At 28.8% G+C, this 18,221-nt stretch overlaps 8 protein-coding genes across 8 annotated transcripts; 6 read left to right on the forward strand and 2 right to left on the reverse strand.

Annotated features, from left to right (window-relative positions):
- Positions 1-170: 170 nt before the first annotated feature.
- Positions 171-3,725, reverse strand: cgd6_4210 (kinesin-like boursin, putative; the record flags this gene model as incomplete). The annotated part of the gene is made up of 1 exon (XM_001388310.1): positions 171-3,725. One exon carries the CDS (start codon positions 3,723-3,725, stop codon positions 171-173), a length of 3,555 nt encoding a protein of 1,184 aa, XP_001388347.1.
- Positions 3,726-4,300: 575 nt separating this feature from the next.
- cgd6_4220 (TBC domain-containing protein) lies at positions 4,301-5,419 on the forward strand (the record flags this gene model as incomplete). The annotated part of the gene is made up of 1 exon (XM_627754.1): positions 4,301-5,419. A coding segment is annotated over one exon (1,119 nt), but the record flags the coding sequence as incomplete, so codon positions are not given.
- A 591-nt stretch (positions 5,420-6,010) lies between these two features.
- cgd6_4230 (hypothetical protein containing a signal peptide) lies at positions 6,011-7,480 on the forward strand (the record flags this gene model as incomplete). The annotated part of the gene is made up of 1 exon (XM_627755.1): positions 6,011-7,480. One exon carries the CDS (start codon positions 6,011-6,013, stop codon positions 7,478-7,480), a length of 1,470 nt encoding a protein of 489 aa, XP_627755.1.
- A 2,252-nt stretch (positions 7,481-9,732) lies between these two features.
- cgd6_4240 (MO25 protein) lies at positions 9,733-11,262 on the forward strand (the record flags this gene model as incomplete). The annotated part of the gene is made up of 1 exon (XM_627756.1): positions 9,733-11,262. The coding sequence occupies one exon, from the start codon at positions 9,733-9,735 to the stop codon at positions 11,260-11,262; it is 1,530 nt and encodes a 509-aa protein (XP_627756.1).
- A 159-nt stretch (positions 11,263-11,421) lies between these two features.
- Positions 11,422-14,283, forward strand: cgd6_4250 (hypothetical protein of low complexity; the record flags this gene model as incomplete). Its single annotated transcript, XM_627757.1, has 1 exon — positions 11,422-14,283. A coding segment is annotated over one exon (2,862 nt), but the record flags the coding sequence as incomplete, so codon positions are not given.
- Positions 14,284-14,373: 90 nt separating this feature from the next.
- On the reverse strand, positions 14,374-15,105 carry cgd6_4260 (Low complexity protein; the record flags this gene model as incomplete). The annotated part of the gene is made up of 1 exon (XM_627758.1): positions 14,374-15,105. The coding sequence occupies one exon, from the start codon at positions 15,103-15,105 to the stop codon at positions 14,374-14,376; it is 732 nt and encodes a 243-aa protein (XP_627758.1).
- A 263-nt stretch (positions 15,106-15,368) lies between these two features.
- cgd6_4270 (MinD type ATpase) lies at positions 15,369-16,172 on the forward strand (the record flags this gene model as incomplete). The annotated part of the gene is made up of 1 exon (XM_627759.1): positions 15,369-16,172. The coding sequence occupies one exon, from the start codon at positions 15,369-15,371 to the stop codon at positions 16,170-16,172; it is 804 nt and encodes a 267-aa protein (XP_627759.1).
- A 469-nt stretch (positions 16,173-16,641) lies between these two features.
- cgd6_4280 (hypothetical protein having a signal peptide) lies at positions 16,642-18,012 on the forward strand (the record flags this gene model as incomplete). The annotated part of the gene is made up of 1 exon (XM_627760.1): positions 16,642-18,012. The coding sequence occupies one exon, from the start codon at positions 16,642-16,644 to the stop codon at positions 18,010-18,012; it is 1,371 nt and encodes a 456-aa protein (XP_627760.1).
- Positions 18,013-18,221: the final 209 nt, after the last annotated feature.

Consider the following 18,221-nt stretch of genomic DNA (forward strand, 5'->3'; position numbering starts at 1 on the left):
TAATTATGTGATTACTTTTAAATATATAGTTCTCGGGTACCGAAAAGCTAGTTATTAGCCATCCATTAACCCCTCTTTTCTTTCAACATTAATTCAATTGGTATAAACTCGGAAAAGAATCATATGATCAGTAATATGAGATTTCTTTTAATTATTTTCATAACATTAGCTCATCTTTTCTTTGCAGTAACAGTTCTCTTTGGTCTTCCAGGTCTTGGAATTCCTGTAGAAGATGAAGAAATTGTCACACCTATTTGGTTACTAGATCCTATTGGACTGCTAATAGCTTCCAGAAAATTCTCTTGTGCTGCTGTATTTTCATTAGATGAAATATGGTTTTCATCAATTGGAGAGCTTTGATAAAAGTTTGATGATTTTAAAGAATCTAGTGAGCCTTGCTTTTGCTCTGATTTTGAGGAAATTATTGAAGGATTTTTACTAAGATTTAAAGTATTTTCTGAATAAATATTCAAATTTTCATCATTAATAATATTCTCTCGTTCTTTTCTCTTTTCTGATCTATCAATTCCATTTGGCTGTTGTACTTCTTCCCTTAAAAACAAATCAGAAGAGCCAACAGTTGTTTCTTGGATAAACTGAGAAATGTTTAATGATCTCATTTCATCGCACTTTACATTTCCCCAGTTGAAACAAGATAAATTTGGTAATTCCTCCCCTCGAAGATTTAATTGAGAATTTAACATTTCATCGCCTTTTTTGTTCTCATCATTAAATGGATCCAACATTTTATGGGTTTGGTTAAAATCAATATTGGGTCTCGGTAAAGTTTCAATATAGTAATCAACATATTTCATTGGAGATAAACATCTTTCTCTTAAAATAGGAATACTGTAGCTTTGTCTCCTACTTGGAGTTTGTCCTGAGGCTGGGCTGGTCTTTGCAACAACATTCTCAATCTCTATTAATCCTTGAAGGACTTTATCTAGAATCTTGGGTAAGTCTTTTACCGGACTGGAAGAATCCTTCTTCTCATTATTTCCAGATTTTTCATGAGAGAAGTTTGAGAAAGCAGTAACTTCACCCAAAAGTTGAATCATATCATTAATCTTCACCTGAATATTACTTTGGAAGGATGTCAAGTTATAACCAAAATAATCATCAATACATGATGATAATTCACTATAAGAGCTGTTCTGTAGATTCACTACAGATGAAACATTATTAACACAACTTTGAATTGAGCTAGCGCTTAATTCGGATATTTCTGTAAACTTGGAATTAATTTGATCAAATTGTTCATTCCTAATCTTGGAAAAGTCAGAAAATCCTTCAATCAACTTTTTCTCTCCAAGGTGAGAAATTGAATGAACAAGTTCTCCAAGCTCATTCTTTCTCTTTTCAAGACAGTCTGTCTGATCTTTAACAAGCTCTAATTGAGCCAATTCTAATTGTTCAATTCGGCCATTAGTTTCACGAAGCAAATTCTTATTTGCTAAATACCCATTTTCTAATTCATTAATGATCTTTTCTCTCAAATCATCCACTTGTTTGAAAAGCCTCTCCTTTTCATCAATCAAGGCTTTGGAAGTTTCTTCAACAAAGTTATCAACTAATTTACAGAATTGATTTTTCATTCCCTTGGATTTCTCATCCAAACTTGATAATTGTTCAGAAAGACGTTGATCAATCTCAATTTGGTGTGACTTTGCAAGATGTTCAACAGAACCTACAAGCTGCTGAGAGAATACTGTATCTAATTGTGTTTCACATCCTTTTGAATGATCTTTGTAATCTTGAACAAGACTCTGACAACGTTCATTTGAGAGCTTAAGCCTTTCTAATTGATTAGTAATATCCATTGATATCTTTTCTGTATCAGTTGAGCAATCTACAAGTCCCTTTCTAATTTCATCTTTAATTCTAGTAGTTATTTCATCTTGAGTTTTAAGACATTTTTTTAAATTTTCCTTTGCATTATTCATACCAGCATAAAGTTCTTCTGTTAAAGATTGTTCTAGAGAATCAGAGAGCATAGAGATAACGTTATTACAAAGCTTTTTTCCAGTGTCAATCATTCCAATGATTTCAACATGTGAAAGTTGGCTTTTATTTTTCCAGTGAACAAGTAAATCCTGATTGAGATCATTATATAGAATTTCAAGGCATTCCCTAGTCTTTTTCTCAGTTAACTGAATATCACTAATAAGTTGTTGTTGGAGCTTAAATAGTTGAGTATTCTGAGAAGATTGGAAAAGCTCAGATCCAATAATTTTTCTATGTAATTTTCCAATGTTCTCTAAAGATTGATTCATTTGCATAAATAAGTCTTTATACTTTTCATGATAAAGCTTGGCATGTTTTGAAACATGAATATTAGCAAAGTCTCCAGCTCTAACACGTAAAGATTTCTCATTTAGTTGATCAGTAAGGCTATTAACAGTAGATTCCATTTCTTTATAAAGAGCATGTTGATTTTGGAGTTCAGATTCCATTTCAACAATTTCATTAGCCTGGGATTGAAGTTTGCTTTCCATCTCGTTAAACTGAGAAAGAGGTAAATAAACTCCATTCTTTTCTCTATTGCATTGTAGTTCTTGTTTAAGTTTTTCAATTTCACAATTCATTTCTCTGATCATGACTTTCTTTGTCATCTTTTGATTGACTACTGGCATATTCTTAATATTCTTAGCTCTGTGAGCATAGTCTAAAGTATTAAGAGTTTCTTCGAGATAAATAGAGGAAGCCGTGATAGTTGCAATAATGCAAGTCTTTGTACGGCCTCCCAAACTATCCTGTAAAAGACGTGTTAGCTTTGAATCTCTATAAGGAACATAACTTGAGTGTTCTACTAAGGCGTTAATTACACGACCTAATGTTAACAAGCTTTGATTAATCATTCCTGCTTCCTTAGCCCGATCTTTTACTGCATTTGCTCCGCTTCTTTGAATATTCTCGGACCCTGCTAAGTCTACCAGGTTCAACTTTCCCACCTTTAAAACATCTTCTCCATCTATGTTTGTTTCTTTGGTGTGGATTGTAATTGTGAAAATACAATGACTTCTAGAAGATGATTTATTTAATAAAGTCTCAGCTGTTCGTCTTTTTCTCACTGCAGTGGAAAGTATATTAAGTATGTCTTGTGCTTTATTTACAGGAATCTCCTCAAGTCGATCCACATTTAGACCTCTCTTACCAGCAATATCATCATAGATTCTTAAATTAAGCTTTTCATCACTCAATAAATCTGATAACTCCTCATTATATATCTCCAAATACGAAACTCGAACCCCATATTCCGTGTATTGACTTTCCAACCTCTCAAAAATAAGTTGCACAGCTCTTGGAATAATTCCTGCATGCTCAGTCAGTTCCAAATTACTTGATTCCAGATACTCCTTCATATCACCCTCCATTGTATAAGTCTTCCCAGTTCCTGTCTGTCCATATGCAAAGATTGTACAATTAAAACCTAATAGTACTTCATCCACAATAGGAACCACATATTGTTTAAAAAGCTCTCTTTGTGAAGTGAATGACCCACAAACTCCATCAAAAGTAAACAGCTTGGTAGAGTATGAGTCAAATTTACGACTCAAAGATTGGTGAGAGACAACAATTTCTTTGGAATCTGGCTTAACTTGCAAAACATTACTGTTACTAGGGTCTTTCTTTTCCTGTTCTGTCAAAGGTCTGCATCGAACAATTACCTTCACATTTACTCCGTTCTCCTCAATAGTATTCTGACGGGGTTTTGAATTCTTCATATAATTTTAACTTCAATTTATCTTCTCAAGTGGGTTTTTTTCTTTCTCTAAAGAGAGAAAACCAACTCTCCAATTTTCTTCCCTCTAGAATGTTAGTTTTCCAATTGGATTCGTAAAAATTTCTAAAATTTCTACAATTTATCAAAGTTATTCTTTTTCAGACAAAAATTGTAATTATTTGTCTTTCGTTATATTATTAATTAATTCTGCTAATTTTTGCTTACCCACATGTGCATGTGTTCATTTGGGCGCCAACGACATTTTGTTAATACCGGTATTGAAATTTGTAATAATACTGCTTCTTTTTGCCCCCCATTTCCTAGAAGCTTTCAAATGAGGGGCGCACACGCAATAAAAATGGTTGGTTGGTTGTTGGGGGGCAGACTGACAATTTAGCAAGGCATCATCTAATAAGGCAAATTACACGTTGGAAGTGAATTTTGTGATTTGTAATTAATAATAAATTTTTTCAAAAATAAGAAAAAACAAGGGAGATGCTGTTTTAATTGCAAAGAAAAGGTCAATTTATGCTAGATTAAAATAATTGAGTGTGTGCATGTTGGAAGAGAAGTTAATTAGGATTGTTACACCTACATATGAGTTCTTTTGTATCCACAAGCAGTAGTAGGTGCCAAACAGAAGAAAATGAGCTCGAACAAGCTATTAGAGAATGCAAGGAGCTGCTCCAGGATTCACCTCAGTTATTGTATGAGCATTCATATAAGAAATGGAATCGCATGATTAATAAGGGATTGGATTACTTTGTCAAAGAACACCCAAAGACTCTAAGAAGAAGGTTAGCTAGAGGAGTACCACAAGACTTTAGATGGAAAATTTGGAACTCTTTATTACAGATTTCTTCTCTAGATGATGAGGATAAAATTAATGAAAAGGTTTCTCAAAGCTTAAGAAACTCGAATTTTTTTTTGGAAATATTTAATATCAATGACCAGAATTCTCCGAATTTTCAGTCTCCAACCATTAATTTTATATATTGTAATTATTACGATTATGCTGCCAAATTTCTAAACAAATATTCCCCTCTGATAAGTATTGATGTTCCACGAACTTTTCCAGAACTCAATATTTTTAGAGACCAAGCATCTCAGGAATGCCTTTTTAGAGTATTAAATGCTACTGCAAACCATATTCCTGATGTTGGGTATTGCCAGGGAATGAATTTTATTGCAGCTTTATTATTAATAACCAGTAACTTTGATCAAGAAAGAAGTTTCTATTCATTAATACTAATACTAGAAACATATGGACTTTCTGGATTTTATAAAGATCAATTCCCACTATTAACCAAGTATATTCAAGCATTTGACACAATGTTTCAGACAAATATTCCCAAGCTTTGGAAACATTTTCAAGATGAAGGAATCTTTGATCCTGTTTATCTTCATCCTTGGTTCCTTACTCTATTTGTTTCAACTCTTCCGCTCAAAACTGTTGTCATTATATGGGATTACTTGCTAGCAAATGGCCTTCAATCATTAATTTCCATAGCTATAGCGCTTCTTAAGACCCTTGAGTCCTCTTTGATTGGACAATCAATGGAAAATATTATCCAATTCTTTAAATCCCTTCGTATTTCAGTTGGGATAAATGACGTCACATGTGCTAGAATGTTGCTTTCAAAGGCAAAGAACATCCATATTTCCGAAGAAATACTTGCTACTTTTAAGGTTTAGCCTGATTTTCTTTACTCTTTACTTTTTTTTATAAAATAATTTTTAGCCATATATATTATTAACTTTTAATCTTTCCAATACATTTATTTATATTTTTCTAAACAAATACAATGCTTACTGCTTGTTTTTTCGTTATATCCTTCCTTTTATATAGTATCCTCTCTCCCCCTCCCAAATTCCCTCCTATATTAACTATCACTCATCCTTATATAGAATTATTTATCCTATAACTATTTAGACTGCATTTATTCGACAAATTATTTAAAAAAAAATAGAGCTTTGCTAATGTAAAATATGGTAAAAAAAACGTAATCCTGAAGACCAATCCTATTGATCACTTTTCTTAAATTAGTCGTTTTAAAATAACAAAACAATCAAAACATACAAAATAAAAAAGATTTATGACTAACTTTGAAAAAAAAAATCATTTTTTACTAAACAATATCCAAAAATTTTCCCGCCTTTGCTATGAATTTTCTTATTAATCCTTGATTGTATAAATATAAATTATACAATTCTTAAAGAACTAATTCAAAAAATATTAATTAGTAAACTTTATTGTTAATTATTATTTTGAGAGCTAGTTCTAGAATGACAGTATTATATTCCTACATTTCTCTTTTATTCTTATTCTTACTCCAGTTTTCCTTTGGTTCTTCATTGAAATCGAATCCTTTAGGAAACGAAAATAATTATCAAGCTTACTCAGATAGAAATCATTATTCTAGTAATAAGAAGGTGGGTCCAAAGGGAATTGTATCTCCCGGAGGGCTAGGTTCTAATCGTGCTAACTATAGTTATAATTCCCAAAGTGTTAATAATGGAGGAGCTTTATCGCACAGCCGAACAGTTCATTCTAGAAGTTCATTATCGCCTGGGAATCAGATTTTACTAACACAACCCAGTAGTTCTTATTCAACTTCGTCTCTAAATCCTTCTGTACAGTCCACTTTCTATAAATATTATTTAGAATCTATTGGAAAAAGCCCCACTGCTCAAAGTAGTCAATATAACATATACGGACAAAGATTTTCTAATTACTCCCCATTAAATCCTCATCGTACACCATTTTATGACTATTACTTAAGTTCCGTTGGTCAATCTTCCTATAGAAAAGATAGTGATCGTTCTTACGATAAAAATAAACAAAAACCTTTAACTAATTTGGGATATAATGATTCTAAGAAACAATGGAGAGAACAGAAATCTATTTATGGACAGACTCTCCCACATAAATCTCCTACTACTGATTTACAAATAATTAATTCTAAAAGTAAACAATCTTTGAGATCCCAACAAGGCAGTACAACGAAAACTGAAACTTCTCATTCTGAAAAACCACATACTTCTGAATTGAAAGAAGTTATTGAACGACTTTCAAATGAAACGTCTACTGTAAGAGGCCCAGTTATTGACAAACAACCATTAACTTTATCAGTTATTCTAATTGAAGAAGATTACCAGTCATTTAGACGTGTAAGTCGTTGTTGCATTTTAATTCAGGATTTTGTTGATATAGCATTAATGATAATTTCAAATATTGTAAAAACTTGGACTGGGAATTCTGAACTATTAGAGGAGATGTTAATTCAAGCAACCACAGCTTTTTCTATTCTTCACTCTTCATTATCTAGCTGTAAGACTAAGCTTTTGTCACTTGATCCATCAAATAAGTTTGCATTATCTATAACTCATGGGCCGTACATTGACGAAGAAACTGTTAAACACTCTGAAAAAAGTTTGGATATTGAGGATGAGAAACAATATAAGACTGTGCTACGTTCAATTCGTAAAATCTCCTTCAAAGTTAATGAGAATTCAGATTTAATAACTAAAATTTTCAAACTAAAACAAATGGATCAGCAATGCAAAGATTTTGGCATAAGTTCTTGCAGAAGAGCTCTTATAAATATTCTTAATATATATTCAAAGGTCTTGAAAGAAGAATTAGACAAGGCTCAGCTAGCTGCAGATATTTATACAGCAAATGAGATATTTGATGAATCAGCTCAGTCAGACTTTGATAAATATGTACTAAAAATTTCCGAATCATCCGATTAATATAAGATCATTTGGTTTTGATTTGAAATTTTTTAATTGCTTGGAAGAAAACGCATTAATAAAGTCAGCAAAAATTTGAGACTTATACACAATTATTTCAATCATAATCAATTGACATATCATTTATTCGGTCAATTTTATTGATTAATGCACGTTATAATCATTGTCATTACTTTGGATTTCTAGAATTGTCAGGGCCTATGCCGAAAAAACCACTATTATGGCGGGTAGTTAATAATTGGTGAATTATTTCCCTTTGTGCCACATTGATATTTAGGCGGTAAAGTGACAATTTATATTTTAAATCTCGTTTTTATTGTAATTAATCGAGGGATTTTAAATGACAGATTTTCTATTACTATTGTAATTGATTATATTAACTACCTTATAATTTAGGTATTTAGTTTAGGCATTCGGATTTGAATGCTTTTTTTATGCTATATTCGCCGTTAAAGTGTGGCTGTGCAAGTATTTTCTGAGTATTGTTTAGAACTTAGACTTAGGTTGCGTGTTTAGTGTAGATTATTATCATTCTTAATGGGGGGTAATTTTAATTTACAGTCTAGTAAAAGCTTCGTTTTAGAGTCAAATTCAATATTATTGAAATTGTACATTATACTTGAAACCAAGATAGTTGATTTGCAAATTTATTCTCTACTACCGAATATTCCACTATTAGTTTTAGACCCACTAATATAGACGTTGGTTTTGAATTAAATAACTTAGATTTATTGAAATTGAGGAGAATATTTCCGATTAAGCATTATATTATTTTTATGATAAATTTGTTTCTAAGAGTGAAAAGATATGTATGTTATTAAATAATAATAAACCCTTAAAATAAGAATTATAATCGTAATTGCATCAATATATATTGCAATAATAAAAGTGTAAGACTAATTTTTAATTATTAGCTTACCAGTACTTTTTAATCAAGGCTGTTTATTTTATTTGATTTTTTTTTTTTTTTTTTTTAAGTTTAAATCACTCATTGCATTCCACCAGACTTAGATGAAGGTAGAATAGGAGACAATTTGTAATAAAGAAAATATTAATGTATTTATTTTTATATGTTCAAGAAACCTTTATTAGTTTGGTTTTAGTTAATGTTTAAGCCATTGAGATTTTGCTAATTGTGTAATTACTTTTTCAAAAAAAAAGTGAAATAGTATAAAAGCATATGAATGGGAGAATGAATAAAAAGTTTCTTGATATAACTTTTAAAGTAAAACTTCATTAAAATAGTTGAACAAAAGATTAACACAAGTATAAAAGATAAAATTTGGGTGAATAATTAGAAGATTTTATTTTTGCAGAAAAAAAAAGATGAATGATTTACTATTAATTTTTGCTTAAGCAATAAAATTCAATTATAAGAAGGAAGATCTACTAAAATTTTTGAATATATTCTTAATATTTATGCAGTCCATTATTAAGAAAATCAAATATGAAACATTAATTTTTAAATTTTGATTTAGTTTGAAATGAAACTTGATGTTAATTTCTTTCAGAAATAAAATTTAAAAGCTTCTCATAAGAGTATCTTTGAAGAAGTATTTTCATTTTTATTAAGTAGCATCTGGAAAATAAGAAATTCTCATTTTTTTTTTGTATATATCATACATTTTAAAACTTAATTTTTCTATTTTCTCATTTTACCGCCATAATCAGAAATACATGTTATTCCTTTTTTCTATTAAAAAATTGGTTTCTTGCTAGTAATTCTTTTTTAATAGTTTTATACTCCTTTTCATTAAAGATTAAGTTTTAAATTATTTCTAAATCAGTAAATTTTTTTTTCTTTGTTCTCATTTCTTTCAGAATTATACTAATTTGTTAGTATTTGACAACTCAAACAGGCGGGCTGCCTTGCATGCATTTAATTTGTATTGAGTTTTTTTGCATCTGATTTTTTCCCCACATTGTACACGTAAGCGATTTCAATTACGTGTTTTTGCGGTAATTAAAATAATAACTATATGCCGGCATTTACATGCCAAATAATTTTAAAAAGAAGTGTAGGATTGCATGTGGATGCATGCGAGTAGAATTAGCTGGTGAATAACAAGGAGAGTGCATTAATTAATTTTTGATATGAAAACTTAGAAGGTGGAAGAAGAGATAAAGTTGAATATATTAATTTTTAGATAGGGTATAAATGTATATTTATATATATTTATATTTTTAATTGACAGTAATGTTTTAGAGTTGAGCAGATAAGAATCCCATATTATTGCTAAAAGGTGTAATAAATGTTGAACTGGATACATCTGCAAAAGAATTCATCAACTAATCTGGGAGCAGATTATGATGATGATGGTAATTATTGCATAAATAATGATAATAAAAGTAATAATATAAGTGATAGTAATGGAATAATAAGTAAGATAGGCAAAAGCATTATCGGCAACAATGTTGAAAAAGAGAAAAATAACTTAGAAAATGAAGAATACGAAAAAGTGAAAAGAAAGTTCTTGCAAGTTTGCAATGAAATTAACGTAAATATAATTAAATTAATAAATAGTGTATTAGTTAAAGACGAAGATAATATAGAAAAGTTAGAAAAAAGAGATGAAAGAGAAAAAATTTTTGAGAAAGTTATAAGTTATAGAAAAGACTTTAATAATATCTTTAGCACTGAAAAGAAGGAATTGAGTTTGAGAGGACCATTGGACGAAATTAAATTTATATTTCTTGATTTGGTGGATAAACAAGAAAAAGAATTGAATTTGTGGTTAAATGATAGGAATCAACAAAAAATGGAATGGAATGAAAGAGTTGAACGTATTTATAAACAAATATTCACTTTATCTGAAATTTTCTGTGATTCTTTACTTCTAAACATAACATGTGTACTAGGATATGTTTCAATGGAAGAGCACTCTTTATGGGTAAGCATAATTTCTTTGCTTATTGTATTTGAAATAAGAAGTTGTCAGCATACAGTTTTATTAAAAGAAAATGAATTAATTAATGAAATTGATCAAGAAAATTTTGTAATACTTGAATGGCTTAATAAAAATTGTGATGAATTTTTTTCATTATTACTTAAACAATACTCAATAATTCCAATCACATATAAAATTGGAGAAGTACTTAGAGATATATCTACTATATTAAATCTTGCACAAGGTCCAGGAATTGTTGATAAACAAAATAATAAAACTTTCCCAATCTCAGAATCATTCAAGAATAAAAGTAATGAAATTGCAGAACATTTAATATATAAACAAGAAATCTTCACCAATTTAATTAAATTATCAGGAAATCAATGTTTTGACATATCTTCTGATTCTATTTCAACTTTAAGGTGTTATTTATTTGTTTCACCTAAAATTACGAATGAATACATATTAAAGAATCAACAAGATTTTTTTTCAAATATATTCAAAATTCTAATCCAATCAACTGAATATGTACCACAAAGGCATGGTTTAAGATTGTTAAATCAGTTATTATCATTAAAAGAACTCTCAAAAGTAATGACAGCATTTTCAAGTAACTGTGAATATCTCAAAATTTTTATGAATTTGATCACATCTCACTTAAATACTACTTCATTCGAAGCATTTCATATTTTTAAGCTTTTTGTTGCAAATCCCAATAAATCACCAGGAATTCAAAAGATTTTATTTAAAAATAAAGATAAAATAGTTGAATTCCTAATTCATTTCCAAACTTCCAGAACTGATCCACAATTCATTTCAGATAAACAGGTAAGTCACTTACTTCACACATCAATTATTTTGCTAATAATAACCTTCTATTATTTCAGTTTGTAATTAATAAAATTAAAGATTTAAAAGCAATCTAAAATAATTCCTATTTTATATAACCATTTTTGCACATTTTGGCGCCAAAATGTCACAGTGGGGAAGTCTGCGGTATTGCAAGAAATTACTAAAATAAAGAATTATACAAAAAAAGAAGTTTGTATTTGAAGTGATTATATTGACTTTATGAGCACTTATAGTGTTTTTGAGCTTGGGAAACTGGATGAGAAGGATTTTTCTGCAATAGCATGGTTGAATAATGCATTAAGACGAAGAAATGTAACAGAAAATGGACGTCAATTGGAAGAAGAACTTCTTACAATTTCTCAATCATGTATGTATACAATTACTGATTATAATGAACAAATTGAAACAAATATGGATGAAATAAATAACTTAATGACTAGTTTTATTTCTAAAAAAGAAGAAAATAATAGAATTTGCAAAGAACTTAATTCAAAGATCAGTGAATTTTCTAATTTATTAATTTTAAATGAAGAAAAATACCTTAATAACAATAATATTGAAAATATATTATCTCTTTTTGAAAAGAAAGAAAAGCTTGAAACTGTTTCACAGATTCTAACAAATAACAGCAAATTTGAATTATTATTCAATGAAATTGAAAGTGTTCTAAATGACAAAGATACATTCTTATTATTAATTAAAGAACAAGGTCAAGATTTTCATGATATTATTAATAAGGTTTACTCTTTGAGACTTCTAGTCAGCAGTTTGGAATCAATACCAGAATTCTCTGCTAGAATAGAACGTTATAAAAGTCTTGAAAATACTATACTTAATATATTGGATGATTTCTTTCAAAGTAAATTTACTAATGAAACTATTGAAGAAAATACTACTAATGAATTAATTCTAGTTTATTTCAAATTTGGTCATGAAACAAGATTATATAAGAAAACTATGAATATTATTAATGAACAAATAGAACAGGTTTGGAAACTTTTATGGTCTTTAACTACTTTTGGATCACAAAATAAAGCATCAGAAATCGATCAATTTAAAAAAATGGGCAAAAAAACAAATCAAAATGAAAAACATTCTTCTATTATCTTTCTTCCAGCTATTGAAGATTTAGAATCTGCCTATATTACACAAGATATATTCAGAATTAGAGAAGATGAAGCTATTTCTAGATTCTTTTCATGGTTTTCTGAACTTATATGTTCAAGAAATCATATTATTGATCCAATATTATCAAGTAATCATACTGCTATTACTATTTCAGAAGTTATCCAATCTATTATTCAGAAATTACTTGGAGTTTGTATTCCAGATATAAAAGAATTTATCAATATTGTAGTTAACTCAATCACAAGCTCTAAATTTATTTTTCCTGAAAATAATTCAGAAAGCTTTGAAATGGATTCAGATTCTATATTTGAAATGAATCATGATACAATATCAACAATTGACGTTAAAGAAATTCGAACAATATGTGAAAGAATATGTAAATCAATCATTAATGGATTAGAACTTGTAATTATTCCTGATTTAAATAAACAAGGAATATCAAATTTTATATCAAATCATTTGAATCAAGATCATCTTACTCATATTTCTGATATATTATTAATTAAAGGAAATTTTATACAATCACTTTTGCTTTGTGATATAGCATGGATTTTCCAAAGTATGAAAAACATTTCATCTAACTTAAAAACATTAATTATTAATCAGTCACCTGTTTCAGAGTATTCATCAGAAATTGAGTCTAAAAGTTCAATTTTAGTTGAAAGAATTGGAGTGTTACTTTCAAATGAAAGATTTGGTGATTATACACAACTTACTTTAATTCCTTTAGAAAATTATATCATTTTCTTTATCTCAATTATTGATTACTCACTCAGATTTTTCCTTGAAAATGATTTAATTTACTTATTAAATCCTATTCAAAGTTCAGTTAGAACTGAAACATTAAATTTGATTAAAAGTATTGAGAAGAAACAAAAGAATTCAAATCTGTTATTAACATCAGCTAATGTATTGGATAAAGATTTACTTTCATCATGTTTTGCTTTTCATTTTTCATTAATGAAAACCAGAAAGATTTTTTATGATTTATTACAGACTTTAATAGTTCGTTGTAAATCAATATATTCTTCTTCAACTGAATCAGAATCTCTTTTATCAAAGATATTTCATGATCAAATATGTTTTAATCAATATTCAATATTTCAAAGAATTCAAGAAACTATATCAGAATCTTTATCTATTGAAATTCAAGCTATTCTTACTGGTCAAGAATCTTCTTTAAATCAGTCTAATTTTTTTGATAAATTTGGATCACAAATATTAATTTCTCAGATACTCTCAGATTCTATTGATATTATTTCCCAATGTTGTTCATATCCAACTTTAGCATTTTTTGAAGGATATAACCGTCTTAATTCTTGGAGTAAAGAAAACATTAATATTATTAAAGAAATTCATAATTTAAAAGATTCTAATGCACAATGTTTAGAAGAAGCTATAATATCCATTATCGAGAATTCAAGTATTCAACCATGTAGTTCTATTGTTTCTATTGGAGAATATTTATTAAATATTGTTGTAACTTTAGAATCTACATGTAATAATAATCCAGAGATGCAAAATCAAATAGAATCTGAAAATCTCATTCCAGAACTTGTTAAAAAGGTATCATATATTGTTGAAGATACATATAGACGTCAAATATTTGAAATTGAATACTTAAGTAAGCAAGGATGCTTACAATTATATGTTGATTCTAAATATATTTTGAATATATTTGAGATACTTTTACTATATCATAAAAATCCTGAATTAGATAATTCTAATACTCAAAAAAAATTACAATCTGAAGAAATTATTCAAGATCATAAACAAAACAATAATGAGGTACCTGTTGGTAATGAAATTGTGTCTCTTAATAATGCTTTATTTATGATCATCTCAAATACAACAATAGAATCTTCATCAAACAACAATCTTTTAGAATGGTATAATTCTTTGAAACAAAAGATAAAAAATACCGTCCAAGAATAACTTTTAAGAATTGATAAACATTATAAAGTAATAACTATATTAATCAAGAAAGATCATCATACCTATTATCATTATTTTAATAATAATATATTAAATAATAAATTTCTGTCTATTTTGTATCTTATTTCTGAATTCATCATGTGCTTTTTCCCAAGCTTGAAGAAATTTTTTATTTCTTTCTTCTTTATTAGATGATGTAAACCTATTAAACTTTGAAATATCTGTCTCGATACTCCCTTTAAAAATTCTTTTCCACCATAATCTAATACTTGTATTCAATTCTTTCTTTTCTAATTCTAATACTAACATTTTATTAATTATTCTCTTATTTTGAACTTTATCAAATGATTCTACATCTTTAATTGACCAAAATATTGTATTATCATCATATTTTACTTCATATTCAAATTTTTCAAATAGTATTGTCTCTAATCCATACATTATTGTAATACTGTTCTCTGTTACATTTATTTTGAAATCCTTACTTTGCATTTCTGGACTAATTTCTATCACTATTGTCAAATCATTTTCTGTCTGAGTCCAATAATAACTTTTTCCATTCTTAGATTTCCCCCCAAACACGTAATCGTTTAAAGATGATATCTTCTCCCGTGATACGTGTCCAGGTTCTATTTTTTTTAATTCGTCCACTGTTACATTAGACTTTACCTTATTATCTTCTTCACTTTCTATTTGACCTCCAATAGTAATTGAGTGAGGAGAGTCAAATCTAGTCACATTACACCTTGAACCAAACTTTTCTGACTCTTCGTCACTGCTAATTTCTATTTTATCCCATTTTGAATAGTCAATCCCTGACATCCTTCGGTATTCTATAATTTGTCAGCTGTTCATGGCGCCAGAAAGTCGCATGACTTTGGCGCCAATACCAATCTGACTATAAATAAGGGTAAAGGAAAAGTAAAGTTGAAAGAAAAGTGGAAAAAGAGAGTTTTGGAGGATTGAATGTGTATAAATTCTAATATTTTCAATAAAGGTTGAGGGAAGAAATCTAACAAGAGATCTTACTTTTTTTCTTCTTGCTATTTTAGAATTTAATAAGACTAATTAGTCTTTAAATAGCTATGAGATTCGCTCAACTTGTGGTAGGTCCAGCAGGATCAGGAAAATCAACATACTGCTCTACCATCCAAAAACATTGTGAAGTTATTGGCAGAACATGCCATGTAGTTAACCTGGATCCAGCTGCAGAACACTTTAACTACGTATCTCAATTAGATATACGAGATTTAATTTCATTGAATGATGTAATGGAAGAGATTCATCTGGGTCCAAATGGAGGCCAAGTATTTGCTATGGAATACTTTATAGAGAATTTGGACTGGCTAGAAGAACAACTAAATAAGAATTTTGGTGATAATGACTATGTACTGTTTGATTGTCCTGGGCAAATCGAACTATTTACTCATCTTCCAGTAATGAGAATTCTAGTGACAGCATTGCAAAGATGGGATTTCAGGATTTGTGGTGTTTATTGTTTAGATGTTGGGTTTCTTACGGATGCAAGTAAGTTTGTAGCAGGATCTGTCTCAGCATTAAGTACAATGATACAACTTGAAATACCACATGTAAATGTTATTACAAAATGTGATATAGTCCAGGATGAGAATCTTGTTTCTAGTTTCCTTCAAAAGGATTCTCTTACTCTAATTAGTGATCTTGAAAAGGTGACTCCAAGTCATATAATGCCTTTAAATGTTGCTCTAGCCAATCTTCTTGAAGATTATAGCATTGTTTCTTATGTTCCTCTAAAGCCTGATGATGAGGACTCTGTATCAAATGTACTATTAAGTATTGATATGAATCTTCAATTCCACGAAGAGCAAGATCCAACCATGAACTTTGATATTAATGGTGATGAATATTAGATTTCCTATTAAAAATCATACTCTTATTTAAATAAGAAGTATTAATTTCTTATTTTGACTTCCAAATTTAGTTATCTTAAAAGCTATTTTTTGACTATTCAACTTTCTAGTCTTATTAATTCTTCTATTTACGTTTTTCCTTAGTTTCTTAACTTTTTACAATATTATTTTTGTAGACACTATTTTTTAAAATTATGACATGATTTAGACTTTTTATAGCCAAAAACTTCTCAATCCCACATCTAACATGGAAATCTTTTTAATTCTATTATTATTTGATATGGCATTTCCCGCCAAATCCGCTTGGCGCCATACGTGTCAAAATATTGATAACGGTACCTATGGTTAAATAGGAAGTTAATAATAAATCAAAATATAATTTTTTTTTTCAGTGGATAATTTAGAAAAGGAAAAATTAGGAGAGTTAAAGAAATTATAGAAAAGATTGTGAATTAAATAATGAGACCTCATGAATAAACATAGAAATTTTTTAAGAAAGTTATGTTCTGGCCCGATATTATTATTAATAATTTTGAGCTTATCCAATAGTACTGAAGTGGATAAAGCTATTAATTTTAAAGAAAACTTACAATCAAAAGAATCAACATTTTCAACAGGGCTTAGAATACCAAATTATAATAATCATTCTGAAATTTGTAGATTATGTGGTTGTGACTCTACGAAGAATGTAAATGTAGAAGGTTTTAAATCTTTTACATGTAGTAACTGCAACAAATCCAAAATTCAAGAAGGAGATTGCATTTTGCAAGGAGCAATAAATGATTCAAACAATAACAAAACTGAACTAGTTCATGGACTAGAAACTTCAGTTTTTGGAGATTATAGAAGTTTGTTCTTTGGGAAATCTGACTTTTTAACCAGTAGAAGCTATAGAAATAATCTATTGGCTCGTATTTTTGAACCAGAATTTACATGGGAAAATTTTTCACATGGAAGTATTAAAGATAATTGTAAAATATACAGAGATGAAAATGATGATTTTGAACATTTTAAGCTTAGTTTTACTTATACACTACATGGCGACCGAAATTGTACACGTCTTTTACTTCATTTTGTGAATAAACACACTGGAAGTACTCTATATAAGAATTTAAGTCCATTTAAAGAAATAGAAAGTGATTATGATTTAAATTCATTGATGGTTTTTAGGCATGATGATATCAAAGTTAGAGTAGATTCTCTTGAGAAGGTTAATCTTCACCAAGAATTCAATATCACTTCATACGACTCACCTCCCAAATTCCTATTTAGTTCTGAACAACAAGAATGGGTACCCGTTAGTTTACGGAATCAAGAAATTATTGTTAATCCAAAAATTATTCATGAAAGGTTATTAATTATATTTCAGCTCATTAACTCCCAAAGTTCAACTCCAAGCTGCAAAATGGACAATGTTAAAGTCGAAGTTGTTGTTCAATGTAAATCTGTAGCTTTCCCGCCAAACCCAAAATACAATAAGGATTTTGTTCAAGATAAACTTAAGAAAATGCATTCTAAGTATGATGATAAAATTTTTAAGCTTTTCTTACAAAAATTTGAAGAAAAACTTATGCATGTTCTTGGCTCAATTCCTAATGCTCTACTCACTACAAATAGTAACAAGTTAATAACGAATACACCCTTGAGCAACTTTTCAATTCCTTGCAAAGAAGCTATTTATCTTGGCGATATTCCAAAGTTAATGACCAAATTTAATTATACCTCTAAATTTAATGAACTTGCTAATTCTGGTTCCTATTCTACTTCAACACCAACTTTTGAAGATGTTGACGAAAATAAGCTTTTTAATGACATCGAAGCTGCACTTAATACTAACTAATCAAATCTATTCGTCTTAGATTTCTTTTATTATAATTCTAAACAAACAACAAACTAATATTTACATCTTCAACTCTACATGCACTATTTAAATTTTCCCGCCTAAAATTGCTCGTATTTTTTAGAAGTTAGAAAAATTAACGCTTTAGTTTAATAATTAGGATCTACCATGTATATCAATGAATTTCTTCTCTTCCATTCTGTGAAAAC

Source organism: Cryptosporidium parvum, chromosome 6, assembly GCF_000165345.1.
Source record: "Cryptosporidium parvum Iowa II chromosome 6, whole genome shotgun sequence".
NCBI lineage: Eukaryota > Apicomplexa > Conoidasida > Eucoccidiorida > Cryptosporidiidae > Cryptosporidium > Cryptosporidium parvum.